Below are 12,838 nucleotides of genomic sequence, written 5' to 3'. Positions count from 1 at the left end.
TTTTTTTGTTTCAAATTCGTAAAGAGGGAAAATTAAATATATATCCTACTGTGGCTAAAAATTAAAGAGAGACGGTTCTTAAAAAAAGACTGGTGCAAATATATTTTCTGTTACTGGAAAACGGATTATTCTTTTTTTTTTTGGTCGTTTCGTTCGCGTATTTATCATTTGGAACAGGGAAGACTCGGATGCCGCGAGCTGTAATTTTTAGTGCTGGCTCTTTTGACCGCTCCTGTCCCCTCTCCTTGAAGCCCTTTGAGAGGGAGGTCCCAGGCACCAGATTTTACCTCCTTTTCCTTAGGCTCCGCACCGGGAACGGCTGCTGCTCTTAAAAGCAAATTTGAAACTCGGCTACTTGAGAGCGGAGCGGCGCGAGGTCTCCACAGTTTCCAGTCCTTCTCTCCCTTCAAAAACACTCAGTAGATTTCTTTTTTACACCTCAAAATAGAATTCTTTCTGCCTTTTTTTGTGCTTTCTTTTTTTTCGTGTGTGTTTTTTTTTTTTAATTATTATTATTTTATTTTTCTTTTGCTGCTTTTGTTTAGGTTTTTTTGGGGGGGTTATACTGCGCTTTGGGCAGTTGATGCTCATTGATAGCGCGGGGAACGTCACGGCAATACAAAGAAATCAAGTAAAGTATTTAAAAGGTGTTTTCCCTTCCAAGTGTCGCGGAGTGGACTTGATGCGAGTGGGGGAAATCTCTGCCCTTTCTCTGTCTGGGTCGCGCACAGAAATGGCTTCACCTTTGCTCCCCACCCCTCCCAATACGAAAGAAAAAAAAAAAAGAAGTAAAGAGAAATGTTCTAAACTTCTCTTTCTCCGCATGCTGTGATTGTGAGAGCGGGGCCGCTCCCTCTGTCCCATTCCAACCCGCTGGAGAGCGGGGAGGGAGGCAGAGCGGGAGCGAAGGGCAGCGCTCTTTCACCCTCCGGGGTCACTACTTTTTCGGGACCGTCGTTTTAGGCCGGAGAGAAGCGGCCTGCGGGGGACACAGGAGCGGCCCGGGGGTTTCGCTTGAGCCAAATAACGGCTCCAAGAGACCGGCTCCCTTTAAATAAAAATGAATAAACAGAAAAACGTTTAAAATTAAACATGCGAATACCACGAGGGGCGTCTCATGCTCTCTCTCTCCAAATACGACGCAGCCAAGCAAGGGGCCAGGGCCCGGCGCTGCTCCCTACGCGCTGATTCCCGGCAAGACCCGGACGCCTCGGAGCTCCCCTCACCCGCTGCACCCGCTCCCCCTGAGGCCCTTTACCCTGCCAGGGGCAGTGTCCCTATGATAGGCAGAGACTCCCCTCCCGGCCCGTGGAGGTCTTGGGTGTGAGCTCGCCACAGGGAGCGGGTATGTGTGCTGGAGCCGGTGCTCGCCTTGGAGTGAGGCTGATGTGGGGCGCCCGCCTCCCACACCGAAACGTCGGGTTAGGGCGGCACGGTCTCGGCGGGGCAGACTCGAGGTGGTGGCCGGTGTGTCGGGAAGCCGCACCGAAGAGGAGAGGGTTGATCCCTCCCGCGGGGGCATGTGAGTGTCGTGCCCCACTCTTTTGCCCCGAAGCAGACGGCTTCCGGGGAAGCTCCGGAGGGAGACAAAACGCGTGTCCCGAGACGCCCGGGAAGGACAATCGCGATCGGCAGGCACGGAGAGGGAGGAGAGAGGGAGAAGGAGGAAGCGAAGGGGACACGCCGCTCCCTCCCAGGAGATCATGAAGTTATGGAGGGGCGAGGGGGGTGGGGTAGAATTAATAGGAAAAAAGTTCTCGTGAACCGAAAAAGGGAAAAAAACTAAATCTAAGGAATCCCCGCAAAATCCGCCTCCCCTTCCCTTCTGCCCCTAGCCCCGGATGTTTCCCCGGACTCGCTGTCCCCCCTGCCCGGCGCCGCCCTCCCGGCAGGCAGCTCCCGGCAGGGCTTCGCGGCGAGCGGGGCTGGGGCAGGGGGGTTCCGAAGAGAAAGTTGTTGCACTAACCGGGGTTGAGGTCCAGGCACTGAGTCGGATCTTCATTGTCCCCTAGCTGACCACTTGGGCTGAGGCTTTCCATGGACAAATCCAGCCCCTTGTCCTCCCAGTCTCGCAGTTTCCTCTTTTTATTTGTCCCGATCAAAGCTTCCACCGAGAAAGCGTGCGCTCGGGAGCTGAGGGCCACCGCCGATCTTCGCCTCTCACTCATCTTATCCCCCAGCCCGGACCCTTGGGCGGACGAGCGACCAGTGGCTGGGAGCGCAGGGCTCGGGGACCAGACGTAGAGCCTCTCGCCTCTGTCTCCCCCCACCCGTCCCCAGCTGCACCCCTAGAAGAACCAGCCCTCAGTAGACTCCTGAAGGCACTACATGAGGCTGCGATACTCCGTCGGCGGAGCCGGGAGGGTGTGCTCAGCGCAGGTCCCCAGCACTTGCTCAGAGGGGCTGCAGCCTGGATTATTTTTTTCCCTCCTTCTCCCCTTTCCTTCTGTCTCTCTCTGATTGATCCAAACTTCTGGGATTTTTTTTTTTTATTTTTTTTTTTCCTGCAGGAGCCGGGCAGCCTGCGTGCGCCTGTCAAGGGGAAAAAAAAGAGAGAGGAAAAAAAAACCCTCTCCGCGGCCAATAGGAAACAACGATCGGGAGAGACCCAAAAGCTGCGACCCAATGGGGAGGGGAGGGAGACTCGGGCTTAAGGGAGAGGAATTTTGGCCATCTGAGTCCTGGAGCACCGGCCGGGAGAATTAACTGTTTGAAGATCGGGGAGCCAGTAGGAAAGCCATAGCTCTAAATGCAGAGAGGTAACAACTCCCGCACTTCACTCCCCGCACCCAGGGGCTGCCGGCAACTAATCCCCAGGCAAAATATCCCCGAGGGGCTTTACCACGCGGGGGGTGCGGGTCAGGGGCTGGTTTTCAAACGTCACTCATGTCATGTATTCCTTGAGCTTGCCGGCGGCGTCGGTGTTTGGCCCCACAGCAACAACGTGTTGGGGGGGGGGGGAATGCACTTCAAAGCGATGCAGGCTGCGTGGGGCAGCGGGGCAGATGGAACAGATCCCTCCCTCCCCCCCCTCCCCCGGCAGTGACAGCGCCTTCTCTTTGGGAAGGGAGGGTTATTTTTTATAAATACATGTATATTATTTTTTTCCCTTACCCCGAAACCCTCCCTTCTAAGGACGGTGTGCAGCAGCTCCCACATTCCTTGGGGGGGGGGGGGGGGGGGTCGCAAGAAAAAGGAACAAGGGCCGAGTCTGAGAAGGTGAAGGAAGGAAGCATCGCGTGTTTTCAGTAGCTGATGGGACCGCGGAAAAATAGGTGAAGTCAAACGAAACACCGTCCAGGGAAAATACGGCAGGGAAAGCCGACGGGGGTAATCTGATCCAGAGGATCGAGTACAGGTTCAAAATAAACGATAAATAATTATAAAGTAAGGGAGAGAGTTACTATAAATCGAGCCACGGTGGAAAAGCGGGCGAGGATACACACCGAATGTCAGGAAGGGATTATTTTGGGCTGGTGTTTCTCCGATGCTCCCCGAAGGCGCAGAGCTGCTTCCAACAGCGCAAGGGAGATCGACGGTTTTCTTAGGCGAGAGTTTTTTTCAACGGGGCTGAAAATAAGTGAAGGGGGCAGGGGATGGAACACAAATACTTCTTTTAGCTCCCGGAGTGATCCCTACCGTGCCCACATCTGCCTGGCCAGGCGGAGCCCTTCAGCCCGCTATTCCCGGCCTAAAGCACTGGCTCTCACCCGGGTGGCAGCAGTCCGCCGGTGTTGCAGACGCACGGACGGGGATTTGGGATGAAAAGCGAGAAAGAAGCCGCTTCTTCGGGAGATCCCAGGAAGGCTAAGCCCTGCTATCTAGGCCGAGAAACAGGTTTTGTGCGTCCCCGTCATCCGCTCTACACCCCCTCCCCGCTGATCCTTTCCCCTCCCCTCTTGTTCATTGCCTTTGACAGGTCACACGCCGAGGGCTCAGAGCCGGGCACAGCGGCGCTGCCACACGTGGTGTCGTGTGTGTGTCCTTGTCCCCTCCCGTCAGCAGCCGGAGGAAGCGAGTGGCAGAGGTGGGAGCCGGCGGCGGGACTGACGGAGGAGCGGGGACCCATAGCGTGCACAAGCTTTTCCAGCCGGTGCCCATGCTGTGTGTCCTTGCCCCGGCAAAGGGATGTCTCACAAACAAACAAACAAATTCCGTTTCCCTGTTTCCGAAAGCCTCCTCTGGAAGACAGGCAGCAAGGAAGGCTTTTGAAGAAGCTGGAGGAGATTTTAGAAAGAGAGCCCAGGAAAACAGAGGATTATTTATAGCGTTTTAGCGAGAGGAAACGGTGTTGGAAAGGCAGGGCGATTTAACCGAAATTTGGGGGCTGGTGTAAGACCTCAGAAATACGTTTTCCAGCACGTTAGGCGTGGTTTTACGGGTAGACAGTTTTAAGCAGCACCCCCCCGTCCCCCAAACCCTTTTCGGGTCTCTTACCTAGGGGCTCTCCGCACTGCTGCTCGGGGTCTGCGAGCCGTGTCAGAGCCCTAGCAGGGGAGCCCGGGCAGCCTCCACGGCAGCAAGCGGGAGTTCCTGTGCCAACACGGCCCCTAATTGTCAGACCCCGGGTAGCAGGGACGGGAGAGCAGCTCCCCGCGGGGCCGGCAGCGGGGTCCGGGACCGCGGGGAGCCACAGCCGCCGCCGGCCGCTCCTCTTCCGCCTCCCTGCCACTGCCCTGATGCTCGGGAGAATTAGGGCAGCTCGTACTCCCTCTGCCCGTCCGCGCCGGGCAGTGCAAAGGCGATAAACACAAAGGCATTGCTGCTCCTCAGTCCGAGCGGAGGGAAAGGGCAACCCGCGCAGCGGCCTTGCGGCCCCGCCACACGGGGATGTGCCAGGCGAAGAGGGGAGGGATGGGGATGTGGGGAGGGAGGCCACTCTGGCCCCTCACAGGGATCTCTGCCCCCTGGGCTGAGAGCGCTCTCCCGGAGAAACCCGTACTCCTCAAGCCGCGGGATGGGGGGCTCCATCTAGCCTTTGCACCAGCATCTCGCTGAGCAAAATGCAGCCGCGCTGCGTCGCCGGCAGCCGGTCGGTTCCAGGGGCTCTTCCCAGTCGGAGAGGTGATAGGGACCGGGTACCGCTCCGTGCGGCAAACGGCCTAAATCTGAAGCCGACCTGGACTTAATCTGGATTTAAATCCCATTCTGGCCCCCAGCCTCCAGAGATGAATGCGTCCCTTTGCCTGGTCTTTATTCCAGACCCTCACTCACAAGGGTTGCTCCCATTAAATCCAGGAAACTGCTCCCTGGAATAAAGTGGCAGGAGCAAGGGTCGCAGGGCCAGGCCCCGGGGTTTATAAAGAAATCATTCACTCCCGCTTTCCAGTTGTTGTAGAGCGAGCCTGAAAATATTTGTTTAGATATGGAAAAATTTTTAGGGGAAAAAGGGAAATAAGGGGAGCCGGCTGCGGGGCTCGAGTGCTGTCCAGATGTGCTGCTTGCAGGGGCTGAGCCCAGCCAGTTCCAAACTGCTCCACCGCAAGGAAAACGTTACCGAGGGTCCTTTAGCCAGACCTAGCCCAGGAATTTACTCTTTAATATATTTTTTATTATTATTTTTGTAAGTTCCTAATTGAAAACAACGTTAAAACTAGTCAGGGGGTGGGGGCTGAAGGCTGCCCGATAACGCGAGCGCGTGATTTACTGGACTTTAATGCAACGTCGATTTGCTTTTAAAACGGACCAGAGGATTTCGAGGCTGGTGAGTTTAAGGGGCGAGTTTCAAGCGAAGCCCGGTCTCCGCTTGGCAACTAGATAGAGGTGACGGTCCCGAGCTGCGCGGGGTCAGTTATTGTGATTGCGGGGAAAAAAAATACGCCTGCAATTTATTTTTATGGTCTGCACAAACGGTATTGTTGCGTATTATTAAGTAATTCATAATTACACCCCTATTATGCCCTCGATTCGTCGTCCCCCGTCCCCCTCCCTTTCCCCGGTTTTCTCAGGCTTTGAGAATTGAACCACCGCAAAATATTTACAGTCTCAAGTGTTTTTAAATGGCCTTTGTTTGTGTTTTACAGAATAAAAATCTCTATTAGTGTTTAAACAAACACCATGCCAGTCTCTTAAGCTTTCCAGATGTTTGCAATAAAATGTCAGGTTTTGCCTTTGGGACTCAAAATAAAATTTAACTACCTTCACCCTGTAATTATTCTCTTAGCTCTCCCTTCCTAAATTTATCTGCTTTCTATCAGGAGAGGGGGGAAAAAATCCGATTACACACTTGGACTATAAAAACCAGCCAGTACTTTCCCTCCATTTTACCAGGACTTCTCTCCCTCTTGTTTTGGCACCGCGGACCAAGGCTCGCACATTATTTCTGTCACTCCTGTTTTCGGGGTGGCAGAAGGAGACCAAGCAGAGCAGAAACTCACTGGCAAGGTTTCCTGGGCTTAAGGCCACAAAGTGCCCAGTGTCCCCCGGCCCGTATGCCCTTGCTCAGCCCCATCCCGGCCCCAGTGTTCCCGGGAGGGGGAATGGGAGCCTGGGGGGGGGGGGGGGGAGGGAAGACGAATCGGGAACTTAAATTGTCCCTGAACTTCCTCCAGCTCCGGGCGTTGCTTTTTCGCAGGCACTAATCAGACCTGACTGCATTTCGGAGCCTCCCCGTGGTGCTGTTTGGAAATAAGCAATTATGATGAATAATTCAAACAAAGCAGGTTCCCCCGGCAAACAAAGACCAAAATCCCAGCTAGAGACCCTTCTGCCTTCCCAGCTAACTCACTTGGAACACCACAGGCAGGATTAAAAGCCATGCATTTTGTATTTACCGCGCCAAACTTCAGAACAACCCGGAACGATAAGCGGGGCTCTTTTCTTCGTTTGCCGCCTACAAGCCCACCTCGCCCGGCTGTCAGCAGGCTCGCAGATCTTCCTCAGCTTTCAGCTTTCGCTGCTTGCATGAACCTCACTGATACACACGGGCGCGTTTGCTCTGCTCCCGGCTCCCTGTGCCTTGCAGTCCCCGGGCACAGCCTGAGGGCGCGCCCTCCCGGACACCCCCCTTCATCCCCTCGCACACCTCGGGACACCCTGCTTAGTACCCACAGGCACACAGGGACACCCTCCTCATACCCTTCAGCACCTCGGGACGCCCCGTTCGTACCCAGGAGTGTCCCGGGACACCCCGCTGCATACCCACGGGCACCCCGGGCCCCACTCCTGCCGCATTTCTATACTGTATTTGCTTCCCCTCTTCCTCCTCCTGGAGAACCCTTCCTCCGCAGATGTTGTCCTCGCCCTGCGCTGAGGTGTCCCCAGGGCAGTGAAACCGCACGGCTGCAGCTCTCGGGTGGTGAGGGCCAGGAGGACGAGGCTGGTCTCTGCTCTGTTCCTTTAGACCTGTAAGTGTCTAAATCAGCCATGGCAGCCTGTGCACAGCTTGCTACTGGTCACGTTACCTTCCTGACAGCCGTGTGTCCCCTCCTGCCCCCCGAGAAGAGGTGGCAAAGCCGGACGAGGTCGCTGGTGCCAAAGGGAAGGGGGGACTCTCCCTGGGCTCCGCTGCCCCCTGCGCTCACCCCTGGCCCCGTCTGCATTCGCTGGGGTTTCCTCGGGCCCTCATTTTCCCTGTCTCTGGCCCCGTTTGCAGGTGAGCTCGGAGTGTGATGCTGGACAGAGAGAAGGAATTGAGAAGCGGTTCTTGTGTCTGGTGTGCTTTGGGGTTGCTTTGATCTAGTTTGGTTTGTTGGGTTTATATTTTTTTTTCCCCAAGACATAAACCATCCTTACGGGATTTCGGAGGACATTCAGGGGGTTAGGGGACCTTGGAAAGAGCGGGGAGAAGCCAGAAGCCGGGCTCTTATCTAGCAATCTCCAGGACAAGAGCTTTGCCCAGATTCTCTGAGCCAGGGCGCATCGGGAATGTTGCCCACCAGGCGACAAGCACCTCCCGGGGCCCGAGGGGCTTAGCTACGCTGCGCTTGGCCTCAGCACCGCTGCTGCTTCGAGTCCGGGTCAGGCCGCGGCTGCCTTCTCCAGCGCCCCACGGCGCGGCAGGAGGGACGCGAAAAGCACCGGGAAAGCCGGGCCAGGGCCAGGCAGCGATTCGGGCAGAGTCCTGGCCGGGAGATTTCAGTCTGAAAGGTGGCTGTTCTCAGCCGGGCGTTAATTTTCCGCCGGGAAAGAAAAATCAGTTCCACACCGATAACGAACAGCATTTACACTGCGGCGCGTTGAAGAGGTACTTCAGATTATTGCCGCTGTTATAACTTGGGGTAGATTGAAGATGTTTGAGGTTTTGTAGTTTAGGGGGAGTTTTTGGTTGATCTCCACCTCAGCCCCAATGTAACTGTTGACTCCCAAACCCTCAGGATTGAATGTGACGAGGGGGGGAGATGTGGGGCTTCCCCCTCTCAGGGGGGGCCCACGGTACATTGCTGCCGGAGTTGCCGGGCTGGGAGCTGCCACCTCCTCCGGTGCAGGCCAGACCCACCTGGCAGCCACGGTTCCCCCCTAATTCCCCCTCCTTGTCCCCACACCTCGCACAGGCGAAAAAGCGGCGTCCCCCAGAAAACGCTGCAGGTCTCTCACACAATGGTTCTCGTATGGGGCGCTGCAGGCCGACAACCGGCCCCTTGTTACCGAAACGGAATCCCAAGTCCCCTTTTTCAGGGAAGAAAGCCGAGCTGCACAGAACATTTCAATGTGTGTTCAGTCAAATAAATATAAGGGGATTTCCCCCCCCCCCCCCTTCAAGGCACAGCTCTTTGAACCAAGAGAGGTCTGTGCGCTCTCCTACCTCATACATGATGTGTTATACTGTAAACAATCCCGGTTAGGGCCGACCCTAAAACGCACCAGACTTTAATGGGACTATTCAAAAGAGCGGTGGCTCTGGGATGTGCTTACCCCGCTATTGCCAACCGGGATTTACCCCGCCAGGCCCGGCAATGTACAGCCCCCGGAACTTCCAATTCGACTTATTTCTCCTCACATGAAACTCGGCTGCGGTGTAAAGCGGGAGTGCCAGAACTTGGCTCCGGTCCCCACAAACCGGCCACGATCCACCGGGCTCCGGCCCGGGCTCCCTTTCCGCCCTGCAGACCTTACTGGCTTTTGCTCCGCGGCCGGATTTTACCCAGATTTAGTATTACGCTAGCTTTTATTAGTTTCTAATACTGTTTTTATTAGTTTCTAGTAACGAAAAAGCTGCCGGGGACTGAGCTATCCCAGGTCGAAATTTTAGGCTGTCGCGGGAGGATTTGCTCCTGGTTTCTCGTTTGCCGTGAGCCCTGCCCACCTCTCACGGCTTTTTCCCGACTGGAAGATAGAAACCTTGGAAGCGAACGGATGCGTGTCACAAGGGGCGATGCCATCCTGTGACACCCCCTGATTCAGCCGAACTTTTATATCTCCCTCGGCGCAGCCCTGTAGTCTCCGTACAGCCCATCCCGGTCATTCCCAGCAAAGGCGCGGAAATCTGCAAAGATTCCCCCCCCCGCTCCCTTCTCGGTGCTGGCCGGTTTCCTGTCGGGGTCACTTTCTGTCACGATATTGGTACTAGAAGTGAATTTATCTCCTCCCTTCGTGCCCCGGAGGAGACGTGGCCACACGATCCCTCTACTCCGCAGCGTGTGCGGTGCTCCCCCCGCTGCAAAGCCTCTCTCTGCCCCCGTGCCCTCCCCCTGAGCCTCCCTGCCGAGGCGGGGGGACGGACACGGAGTCACCCAGGGTCAAGCGAGTGGCTTGCGGCATTCCCGGAGGAGGAGCCCGAGGGCCGAGCCCAGAGCCCACCCCCGGGGAGCAGAGAGCCCACTCCCCAGCGCTTTCGGGGCTGGGGCCGTGAGGCCGGGCACTGGCTTGGCAGCTCGATAGCGCTTCCCGAGGCTGCCCGGGATGGGCGCAGCGACCGGGAAGTTTCGTGTGAAACAACCGCCTCTGGCTTTGGGAAAAGCAGTGGCGGCTTCGTCTCCTCAGGGTGCGCAGCCAGCGAGGGAGGAGGGAAAGGACGAGGGAAGGAGTGAGACCCGCTGCAGGGCTCAGGCCCGCCGCCCGTGCAGGGGATGCTCAGCCGCCGGCATCCAGCGGTTCCTCCGTGCCTGAAGGGCTCAGCTGGTTCTCTTCCTGACCTGGGGTTTCGGTCAGGCGGGACGTCCCCAGCGTGACGAGCTCGGCCGCTACAACAACCAGACAGAGCCAGCGTGTGCCACACTGCAGCCGCGCTCGGGGAATAGGGGCACTGCCTCTGGAAAACAAAAACACAATGGCAATTAAGCGCTCATCTGAGTGTGACTGCTTGTTTGGCAGAGGCTGACCGGAACCTGGAGGCTTTCCCCTCGCCAGCAAACACATATTTGCCCCCATTTCCCTCCTTCCCCGTTGGTGCGGAGACCGGGACGAGCCTCAGGCTGGGGGTGCCTTCAAATCCCATCCCTTCTTTCGGGGGGGGGGGGGGGGGCAATGCACAAAAGGGACAAGTGTGGCCTCTTTTAAAATAGCAAGGCCGAGCAATAGCCTGAGTCAAAAATGCCCCCGTAGCAATCCTGACTGGAAGTTTTCTTCTTCACAGATATCTCGTTGCAGATCCGTCCGTTTGTTAAAATCCCCCTGTGCCTCGATAATCCTGCCCTGCCGCATTTGCTGGCTCTGCGCTTATGTGGTTTCTCCTCTTGCCCTTCAAGATTATAAAAATCTCTTCCTCTCCCTTCCTCTCTTTTCACTCTAAAGCCGGGTTTCAGAGGAATGTTGGCTAAACCTCCTCATCTGCTGCTTTCTTTCCCCTGTGATGGCAAATTCGGCGTCATTTGTGGACTTGCCCAATGCAAACATTGCATTAAGAAGTATTTCAAGGCATATTATTGTTTCTCTGCAGTCCTTTGGTGTGGTCTATAGGCACCAATTGTTGATGTCTCCCTGCGACTCCCCAATGTCAGCATCCCATTTCTGTCTCTCTTTCTTCCCCCTCTCCCCGCCATTTCTCCCCTTTTAAAAACACGGGTTAGGAACGGTCGCGGCAGACCCGCCGCTTCACCCGCGGGTCACTGCGGTCCCATTTCGCAGGGGAAGGCCTCTTTCAGCGGCACCGATTTGCCCCCTCCCCTGGAGACCACAGATTTCCCCGCCCGTAGCTCCCGACGCTGCGGTGAGAGGCGGCCCTGCGTCAGCCCGTGCTGCGGGGAGGTGTCTGCCCTGCGCTGCCTGGGAGCTTTCGTCAGCGACAGGAGCCAGGTCTTCGTGGTGCCAATGGCTCGCATGGGTCCAGGCGGCCCCACACCGAAATCCTGTCCACAGACGGGTTTGTCTCTGCCCGCGCAGACAGCAGTGCGCATCCTCCGCATCCAAGCACGGCAGAAGCAGGGTCAGGGCCGGGCATCCCTCCAGATCCGACACCCGGGAGGGACAGGCCCTGGAAACATCCCCAGGGTGGCACGACGGGATCCCCTTCACGCTGGGATATAGGCAGAGCGGGCTGACCCGACGGTCTATTTTAGGGATGGAAAAGCCATGCAGCAGCAGCGATTGCTTAGTAAGAAAATGACCCGCGTTCAAAGCCGGGTTCAACACAACCCACGCTGGACAAACTGCGCTGTTTGTTTATTTTTCATGGGAGATTGATGGGGTCCTTTTCTCTCGAATCCGCCCCTCTCTTCCTTTGCTTTTGACTCCGACCTCCGCATGGGCGAATGTCTCCCAGAGTCAAGCCCTTCGGCAGGTGGCTGTGACTCGGTCAGGGAAGGGGCAGCCCGAGAAACCCCCCGGGCCCTCCGAGCGGAGGGTAGCTGGCAGCCTGCTGCTCCCGTCCCCGCACTCTGCGGTCCCAGAAGGCCCGGCGGCGGCCGTGGCCGTGACCGTAGGGGCCGGGATGCCGGTTCAGTTGCCTCCGGGCAGGAGGGATCAGACAGGAGAGAGCTTCTCCCACCCCAGCGGCTCAGGCTCCGGGTCGGGTTGGCTTTGGTAACGCCGCCCCACGCATCCCTGCGCAGGCAGCTTTGCAAGAGGGGTTTTGTCTGGGGCTCTCGTTTTTCAGGAGGGCTCAAAGAGGGTTGATCGCTCACCAGCGAAAGCAGAGTACTCTCCCACATCTCCCGGCTGCTCTGACGAAGGTCGGGACCCTCTGCTACTCCAGGTCCCGGCCCTTTCTATGTCCCCAGCCGCGTTTGTAACAGCCCCTCGCCCCCCCGCAACCCGTCCATGTGTGTGCACGCCTCTCCGTGGCATTGCTCCCCTCCGCCAGGAAAGGTCCCCAGCGCGCTCTGTGCACTGGCAGAGGCTTTTCGCTTGTAAAGGAGCAGGGACGTAAAATTAGCCCCTTGCAGATGTTCCGGCAAGCCGGCCCGTTTGGCGAGAAAGCCCCGTCCTTCCCCGTCGCCTCATGCCTGCGCTGCCGGCGCTGGTTTCTCCGGGCTGCCCGGTGACCCAGTTCCCGGCGTGTTTGCCATTACGTTCCGAGTTACTCAACCAGTACTTAAAAAAAGGAAAAAAAAAAAAAAATTGCTGCTTTATGAGATCAAAGTAACGATTTCTGGTGCATCTGGAAACTGGAGAAAAAAATTGGAGCAGCAACAGTTGCGCAACTTCAAAGTGGTTTTTAACAATGATTTTTCTCCTTCCTCTCCTCCCCAATCTTTCAAGCATCAGATAAGGACAATGGGCTCCGTGGCTGTTTTCCAAAGAAATAACCTGCTTAAAGACCCGCACAAACTCTCGAGTAGACAGGAAACACCTTACACGGCTTTCTTCTTTCGATCAAATAGAAATAATACGAGACTTATCTTTCTACTGGCCCTAATGCTGTCGCTACTAAACGGCGTCTGCGGACTGTGTTATAACGTGTAGGGAAACGAGTTTCAGGCTCGGGCTGCCATTAAGTCTTTATTCTTTTATAGAGGCTTCT

At 56.4% G+C, this 12,838-nt stretch overlaps 1 protein-coding gene across 1 annotated transcript in view; it reads right to left on the bottom strand.

The window, feature by feature from the left end:
• Positions 1 to 2,978, bottom strand: part of TBX15 (T-box transcription factor 15) — a 95,042-nt gene extending 92,064 nt beyond the window's left edge. The window contains exon 1 of the mRNA XM_061454192.1: positions 1,967 to 2,978. Within this exon, the coding sequence (XP_061310176.1) occupies positions 1,967 to 2,168 (202 nt within the window). The 5' untranslated portion in view covers positions 2,169 to 2,978. The remainder of the gene's footprint in view (positions 1 to 1,966) is intronic.
• Positions 2,979 to 12,838: the final 9,860 nt, after the last annotated feature.

The sequence above is a fragment of the Pezoporus flaviventris genome, unplaced genomic scaffold, assembly GCF_033815535.1.
Source record: "Pezoporus flaviventris isolate CSIRO_AGI_PZ_B2104156 unplaced genomic scaffold, CSIRO_AGI_Pfla_v1 ptg000015l, whole genome shotgun sequence".
Taxonomy (NCBI): Eukaryota; Metazoa; Chordata; class Aves; order Psittaciformes; family Psittacidae; genus Pezoporus; species Pezoporus flaviventris.
Note: the sequence above shows the minus strand (reverse complement) of the source record. Positions and strands in the feature narration are given on the sequence as shown.